Source organism: Dama dama, chromosome 27, assembly GCF_033118175.1.
Source record: "Dama dama isolate Ldn47 chromosome 27, ASM3311817v1, whole genome shotgun sequence".
Lineage (NCBI taxonomy): Eukaryota > Metazoa > Chordata > Mammalia > Artiodactyla > Cervidae > Dama > Dama dama.
In genome coordinates this window covers 33,815,141-33,823,967 of record NC_083707.1, presented here as the reverse complement: position 1 = coordinate 33,823,967, position 8,827 = coordinate 33,815,141, and the positions used below count along the sequence as shown (strand labels likewise).

The window sequence follows — 8,827 nt, the reverse complement described above, 5'->3', positions numbered from 1 at the left end:
GCTATCTAACCATCTCCTCCTCTGCCACTCCCTTCTTCTTTTGCCTTCAATCTTTCCCAGTATCAGGGTCATTTCCAGTCAGTCGGCTCTTCATATCAGGTGGCTGAACAATTTCAGCTTCAACTTCAGCATCAGTCTTTCCAGTGAGGTGGCTTTACAGCCCAGCAAACTACAGCCTGCCATAGTGGCTGTCTTTAAGTTGTATGCCTTCGGCCACTCCCAGTTCCCTGGAGCGCCTTTGATCCCACCCTCAGGATGTGTGTGCAGCGCCAGAGATCTTGTTGGCGACCCAGTGACTGAGAATTGACGGGACTTGTCCTTCGACAACTGAAACTCATCTGGGAACCCACAATGGCTCTGCTGGAGGTTCTGCAGGCGGTGGCAGCTACTGTCTCACCCCGTTCGCCGGAGCCTCCTTGCCCCTAGTCCGAGGTCCACCTAGAGGCTCCGGAGAAGCGGGCTATCCGATCTCTGCCCGGGAATTGGGAAGGTGGGGCGGTCGGGGACTCCCTTCAGCCGCGGGGGTGGGAACCCGGACACGCCTCTGGCCCTCCCCGCCCGCGAAGTTTGCAGCGCGCTGGCGGAGCCGCAGTCTTGGGCCGGGCCGGGGCCGGGCGCTGTCAGTTCCTGGTCGGGCGGGTGCCCGCTGCGGCCGCCGCACGTTCCGGCCCGGAGGAGCCGCCCCCTGGCCGCCGGCTCCCGGCGCGTGGGGCGCGGGCGCGCATCCGCCGCCACCACCCACGCCCGGGCGGCGCTCGCTGGTCGCGTGAGCATCGTTCCCGGCACCGCGGGGTCCCCAGCCCCTCCGCGGGCCGCCCAGCCGGGAGGACCGCGCGCGGCGGGATGGCAGCGGCCGGGCGGGCTCGGGACTGGGCACCGGGGTCGGTGCTGCCGCTGCTGTCTCTGCTGCTGGTGCCGGCGGGGTGCGCGGCGGCTCGACAGCCCCCGGCCCCGGCCCGGCTCAGCCTGCACCCGCCCTACTTCAATCTGGCCGAGGCGGCCAGGATTTGGGCCACCGCCACCTGCGGGGAGCGGGAGCCCGGGGGCGCGCGGCCCCGGCCCGAGCTCTACTGCAAGTTGGTGGGGGGCCCCACCGCCCCCGGCAGCGGCCACACCATCCAGGTAAGGCCCCTGGAGACCGCAGGGGGCGGCTCCCTCTCCGCGCGGGGCAGCCACCCTGAGGAGAAGGGGTCGGACCCTTTCCCTCGCACTCTCTTGGCGGAACTCCTGCGGGGGTCCGCGACCCCCGGAGGTGGGCGCAGTGTCCCGGAGTGATCTTGGGGAGCACTACTCTCCGGGACAAGCCGCCCGAGGCCGGGATGGGTGAAGCGCGCGAGGTGAAGGGCTGAGGTTCCGTTTGGGCAAGCCCAGGAGAAAGTCCGAAGCTGCACTCCTGGGGTGGACTGGACCGTGGTCCTGTCCTCTTGCATCCGTCACCCAGGGAGCGCCCCCCGAGCCTTGAGTCCCCGCGGGCCTCACCGACGCCCCTCCGTCCAGGCCCTTCATCTTCCTGGCCTTATGAAGATAAGTTAATAGCAGTTAGATCCCCTGGTATATTTAAAGAGAGAAATGTTTGGGTTATATCAGTATCACCACTCCGGTGTCACCAGAAGGAGGCAGCTCACCTCACAACCTGAAGTGTTGCCACCATCCGGAGTCCCTGGGGCGAGTGGAGCAGGTAGAGACAACGGTGCTGAGTCCATCAGCCTCTTGTGGAAACACCTGTATAGATGCCCGTGTCACTGGTGCTTCATCAGCGACTGGAGCGGTGCCAGGTCCACGAACGTCACATTGCTCTAAGCACTGATCAGGTTAAAGGTTAAGAAATGCGGCTACTTCATAGAGGACGCTTGGATTTGAACCCAGTCCTGACTCTAAATCCTCTTTACCAACCAAGCTGGTCGCTGCCTCCCTCCCTCTCTCCTAAAGTACTGCTGAGTAAAGTATTGCCGGAAGAGGGAGTAATTTCGGAGTTTGGGCTCCAAAAGGAAAAGATTATCATTCGTAGGCTAGATCTGTTTTCCAAAGTCTTTTGACAAGTTGTTGAACATGCAGTATATTCTTATGAAATACATGCTAATTTGTTTATAAGGCATATGCATGTATGACATTCATTTGTGTGTACTCTAATATAAAAATAGAAATAAAAATGCTTTTAATTTTCTTTACTAACAGCCCCAAATAATTTTGCTTTCTCTAAATGCTTTGTGATTGTGTATAACTAGTTATAAATAAACAAGTATGCAAATATTAATCATATATAATAATTTTTGATAAGTGTAGTTTAGCAGCGTGATATAGCCATTCAGAGTTGGTTTTACATTCATACTTGCATTTCGTGGTTGTTGTCACTGAGAAAATACCTCAAAAATATGTAAGTTCAAATGAAAACTACATTGACTCTTGAGTTTCAGAGCCAGCTGCATAATTTGCAGAGTGTATTGCAAAATGAAATTGTGGAGCTGCTAGTTCAAAAACTGAAACTGCATTTCAGTTCAGTTCAGTTCAGTTGCTCAGGCGTGTCTGACTCTTTGTGACCCGTGAACTGCAGCACGCCAGGCCTCCCTGTCCATCACCAACTCCCAGAGTTTACCCAAACCCATGTCCACTGAGTCGGTGATGTCATCCAACCGTCTCATTCTCTGATGTCCCCTTCTCCTCCTGCCCTCGATTTTTCCCAGCATCAGGGTCTTTTCCAGTGAGTCAGCTCTTCACATCAGGTAGCCAGAGTATTGGAGTTTCAGCTTCAACATCAGTCCTTCCAATGAACACCCAGGACTGATCTCCTTTAGGATGGACTGGATGGATCTCTTTGCAGTCCAAGGGACTCTCAAGAGTCTTCTCCAACACCACAGTTCAAAAGCATCAGTTCTTCGGTGCTCAGCTTTCTTTATAGTTCAACTCTCACATCCATACATGACTACTGGAAAAACCACAGCCTTGACTAGACAGACCTTTGTTGGCAAAGTAATGTCTCTGCTTTTTAATATGCTGTCTAGGTTGGTCATAACTTTCCTTCCAAGGAGTAAACATCTTTTGATTTCATGGCTGCTGTCACCATCTACAGTGATTTTGGAGCCCAGAAAAATAAAGTCAGCCCCTGTGTCCACTGTTTCCCCATCTATTTGCCATGAAGTGATGAGACCGGATGCCATGATCTTAGTTTTCTGAATGTTGAGCTTTAAGCCAACTTTTTCATTCTCCTCTTTCACTTTCATTGAGAGGCTCTTTAGTTCTTCCTCACTTTCTGCCATAAGGGTGGTGTCATCTGCATATCTGAGGTTATTGATGTTTCTCCCAGCAGTCTTGATTCTAGCTTGTAATTCCTCCAGCCCAGCGCTTCTCATGATATACTCTGCGTATAAGTTAAATAAGCAGGGTGAATATATATAGCCTTGATGTACTCCTTTTCCTATTTGGAACCAGTCTGTTGTTCCATGTCCAGTTCTAACTGTTGCTTCCTGACCTGCGTACAGGTTTTTCAAGAGGCAGGTCAGGTGGTCTGGTATTCCCATCTCTTTCAGAATTTTCCAGTATATTGTGATCCATACAGTCAAAGGCTTTGGCATAATGGATAAAGCAGAAATAGATGTTTTTCTGGAATTGTCTTGCTTTTTCGATGATCTAGCGGATGTTGGCAATTTGATCTTTGCCTTTTCTAAAGCCAGCTTGAACATCTGGAAGTTCATGGTTCACATATTGCTGAAGCCTGGCTCGGAGAATTTTGAGCATTACTTTACTAGCGTGTGAGATGAGTGCAATTGTGCGGTAGTTTGAGCATTCTTTGGGATTGGAATGAAAACTGACCTTTTCCAGTTTTTTGGCCACTGCTGAGTTTTCCAAATTTGCTGGCATATTGAGTGCAGCACTTTCACAGCATCATCTTTTAGGACTTGAAATAGCTCAACTGGAATTCCATCACCTCCACTAGCTTTGTTCGTAGTGATGCTTCCTAAGGCCCACTTGACTTCACATTCCAGGATGTCTGGCTCTAGGTGAGTGATCACACCATCGTGATTATCTAGGTCGTGAAGATCTTTTTTGTACAATTCTTCTGTGTATTCTTGCCACCTCTTCTTAATATCTTCTGCTTCTTTTAGGTCCCTACCATTACTGTCCTTCATTGAGCCCATCTTTGCATGATATTTTCCTTTGGTATCTCCAATTTTCTTGAAGAGATCTCTAGTCTTTCCCATTCTATTATTTTCCTCTATTTCTTTGCATTGATCACTGAGGAAGGCTTTCTTATCTCTCCTTGCTATTCTTTAGAACTCTGCATTCAAATGAATATATCTTTCCTTTTCTCCTTTGCTTTCTCTTTTCTTTTCACAGCTATTTGTAAGGCATCCTCAGACAGCCATTTTGCTTTTTTGCATTTCTTTTTCTTTTCAAGATGCAGTGATAGAGCATTAAACTAAGGGAGCAGCCTTTCTAAAAATGGGACCCTGTGAGAGTTTCCTGGCTTGTGGTACTTGTACTTCTGCTCCATCCTCCAATTATTCTAAAGCTTTTTTTTAAATGTAGAAACTTGGCCAGTTCATTTTTAAATTGGAATTCAGTACTTCCTGGTAGGAAGGTATTGTGTTTTAATGTTATAAACAATGGATTCAAAGTTCATTCTTCTCTTGGAAAATATTGAAATATGTTAGAAAATTCCATTTCTGTGTTTTTAAAATGTACAAATGTAAGAGCTTTTAGAGTAACACAGTTCCATCTTTTCAGCAGCAAAAGATAACACATTTCCAAACACCTATTTTTCAAAATTCTTTCCAAGGATGCATTTCTTTAGAACGGTATTTACTTTTTCACATATTTTAAAAACAACACACTTTCTTTGATGGAACAGAGTACCTCTCTTGTTTTGTAAATATTTATCAAGTAGTTCAGCGGTAAATAATCTGCCTGTATTGCAGGAGACTCAGGAGACACCAATTCGATCCCTGGATCAGGAATATCCCTTGGAGGAGGGCATGATACCTACTCCAGTATCCTTGCCTGGAGAATCCCATGGACAGAGGAGCCTGGTGGGCTACAGGCCAAGGGGTTGCAAAGAGTTGGACACAACTGAAGTGACTGAGCATGCACATATTACTAGCAGTCACTGGTCATCCCAGAGAAAGTCCATCAATTTGGAACTTTTGTGGGAAAAAAAGTTGGAGACGAGAAGGAGAAGGCGAATTCCAGAAGCTGGACTCTTAGACACTTGTTCTGGCTCAGTGTTAGTAGCTGCTGGTGCAGACCTTCCTTTCAGAAAAGTGAGGTGTGGTGGGAGACGGGTGGGGGAAGGGGAGAGAGATTAAGACTAATCATTTGGCGGTACCTAAGTGATAGTCATCTTTTTATATAAATATTTATTTCTTTATTTGACTGCATTGGGTATCAGTTATGGCATGCAGGATTTTTAGTTGTGGCATGTTACTTGCAGCATGTGGAATCTAGTTCCCTGACTGGGAGTTGAACCCAGACCTCCTGCTTTGGGAGTGTGGAGTCTTAGTTATTAGACCACCAGGGAAATTCCAGTTTTGGTCGTCTTAAATCTGCTGACATACTACTCAAGCTGGGAAACAGAGAAAAGTTAGTAAAAATAGTTCTATTTTTTTGAAGTCTCTAAAAATAAAATTTGGGGGCCAACTAGAGTTTAGAATTTCAGGTCAAAAGGATTTTGCAAAAAAGTAAAAAATGGATAAAAGTCACATCTTAGAAAAAAAAACAACAACCCGGGTTTATGGGACTGATTCTATAATAATAGTAATGTGGATACTTGAACAGTAGCGTGTGTCAACAGGCAGGGCATTTAAAAAGTCTGTAGTTTGTTTGTTGTGTGAAAAATGTTTGCAGTGGTTTTTCTGTACTTAAGGTTCATTAAACAAAATTTTATATACTTGTTACTGCTCAGACATTAAGTTTTGGTGTTTGAGAGCTCTGTGATTCAGAGATCCTGTCTTGTCCTGTTCCCCGATATCTCTCCAGTGCTTAGGACGAAGCCTGGAACAGAATAGATGCTCTGAAACTAATGAATGAAAGGATGGCAGAGTGAAGATACAGTTGGTGTTAATATAAATGTTACTACTAGGGTTCCTGGCCTCCTTAATCAAGAGAAATTGATCAGAGGCAGACAGGAAATTCAGGCAAGGCTTTACTGGGGTCCCTGCTGCAGCAGCTGGGGAGTGAGAACCAGCAGGCTCCTTTGCTCACCCCCTGGGGGAGGTGGGGGCGAGCTTGTTCCTTATTTGTGTGGAGGGCAGGAGACACACTGGGCTGGACCCCTGGGTCAGGAAGATCCCATGGAGGAGGAAATGGCAACCCTCTCCAGTATTCTTGCCTGGAAAAACTCCCACGGACAGAGGAGCCTGGTGGGCTACAGTCCATGGGATCACAAAGTGTGGGACAAAACTGAGCGACTGAACATGCAAGGGTGCGTCAAGAGTCAGGTCGGAGGGGTGGTTTAGGTGGTCTCCCCACCACTTAGGTGGTGGTGTGTGCCTCCAGGGCAGGAGTGGGGGGAATGCACTGTACCTTGCTTTTGCTCCAAGCTCTTCAACAGTGGCAGTTGGGTTTTTTGGTCTTTTTGTATCTTTTATCCAGGATTTTCCCTAACTGAGCATGCATGAAGTTATTTTTAGTCTCATATAGTTTCCCTGTATTTTGTCACTCAAGGAGAGGTGTGTCCAGGTGTAAGCATTGCAGATTTGCAGCAAATGGTCTACAAGTGCACGGCCCAGTCTGACTCTAAAGAGCAGATAAGAAAATATACAAATTAATTCTATTCTGATGAAAAGTAACTACAATCCAAATATGTCACAGTTTGTGCTTTAATTTAATTTCAAAAAAATATTTATTTGGCCGCACAGGGTCTTAGTTGCACCATATGTGATCTAGTTCCTTGACCAGGGATTGAACCTGGGCTCCCTACATTGGGCGTGCATAGTTCTAACTGCCGGACCATCAGGGAAGTCCCTGAGCTTTAATTTTAAACGTTTACTTACCCAAGGAATGTAAAGACATTATTACTGGCAGCCCTCAGTATCTCTGGGTTTCGAATCCACAGATTCAACCGACTGTGGGTTGGAAATACTCGGGAGAAAAAAAATTTAGAAAGTTCTCCAAAGCAAAACTTTAATTTGCCCTTTGCTGGGAACTATTTGCATAGTATTTACATTGTATTAATATCAGGTGTTATCTGGACGTGACTTAAAGTCCTCGGGAGAATGTGCATACATTATATGCAAGTATATACCATTTTATATCAGGGACTTGAACATCTGCAGATTTAGGTATCTGTGGGGTTCCTGGAACCAGTCCATATATACCATGGGAGGAGTGACTTTACTGACCTCTGATAGAGATGACGATAAAATGGAAGTGGAAGGCCGTGTTGAAAATATAACCTTGTGTTTGGTTTAGCTTGACATGAGCACTGTGCTCACAATGAATGAAGTGCATGTGTTTACCAAATATATGATCTTTAAAAAAATTTATTTATTTTTATTTGAAGGATAACTGCTTTACAGTATTGTGTTGGTTTCTACCAAACATCAACATGAATCAGCCGTATGTTTACATAGGTCTAGATTGTTACAGGGGCCCAGTTTGCGTTCCCTGAACCATACAGCAGATTTCCATTGGCTATATATTTTACATTTGATAATGCATGTTTCCCTGTTACTTTCTCCATGATACATCCCATGATCTTTTCTTTTTTATTATTAAATTTCTGGCCACACTGCACAGCTTTCAGGATCTTAGTTCCTCCACCAGGGATTGAACCCATGCCCCCTGCAGTGGAAGCACAGAGTGACCACTGGCATGGGTGCATCCTAAGTTGCTTCAGTCGTGTCTTTGGGACTTCGTGGACTGTAGTCCACCAGGCTCCTCTGTCCATAGGATTCTCCAGGCAAGAATACTGGAGTGGGTTGCCATTTCCTCCTCCAGATCTTCCCAACTCAGGGTTTGATTCCAAGTCTCTTAGGTCTCCTGCATTGGCAGGCGGCTTCTTTCCACTGTCGCTACCTGGGAAGCAAGCCCCAGTTACCACTGGACCACCAGGGAATTCCCAGCAAACATATGATCCTGATCTTGTACATTGACAGTTCAACATATCTTTTACATGTTCTTTCAATGCACTTAGATTTAACCTGAATGGTAATGATAGAGAAGTACACACACCTGAGTTATGGCTAAGTACAAGCATGCTTACCACAAACAATCCCAGTTTGTGTGTGTGTAACTTGGACTTATAGTCAGTAATAAACCGGAAAACTTCACTAAGGCTCTGTTTATAGACCTATTGTGAAAGAGAGCCTTTTGTTAAGTTCAACAAGGGCCCTTTCCTTTGTGAAACTGATCTGAAAATTTGGGGACATCTAAGACATTTACTGCCAGTACTCTCGCCTGGAAAATCCCATGGACGGAGGAGCCTGGTGGGCTACAGTCCATGGGGTCGCTAAGAGTCGGACACGACTGAGCGACTTCAGTTTCACTTTTCACTTTCACGCATTGGAGAAGGAAATGGCAACCCACTCCAGTGTTCTTGCCTGGAGAATCCCAGGGACGGGGGAGCCTGGTGGGCTGCCGTCTATGGGGTCACACAGAGTTGGACACGACTGAAGTGACTTAGCAGCAGTAGCAGCGCAAGACATTTACTGAGTCCATTGATATGATTGTAACAGTCACTAATAGAGTTATTTCAATACTTCAGACCAATGATTATGGTAAGCACTTGAAGGACAAATGATCTTTTTTAAAAAAGGATTTTTCTAATAGCTGTTGTGTGTTTGTGGACAGTAGCCAAAGTTTAGCAGTGAAAGTTTGCATACAAGTCATTTGA

At 46.4% G+C, this 8,827-nt stretch overlaps 1 protein-coding gene across 1 annotated transcript in view; it reads left to right on the top strand.

Moving 5' to 3' along the window:
• The first annotated feature begins 843 nt into the window (after window positions 1–843).
• LAMA3 (laminin subunit alpha 3) overlaps window positions 844–8,827 on the top strand; it is a 246,698-nt gene continuing 238,714 nt past the window's right edge. Inside the window, exon 1 of the mRNA XM_061130933.1 lies at window positions 844–1,122. Within this exon, the coding sequence (XP_060986916.1) occupies window positions 844–1,122 (279 nt within the window). The remainder of the gene's footprint in view (window positions 1,123–8,827) is intronic.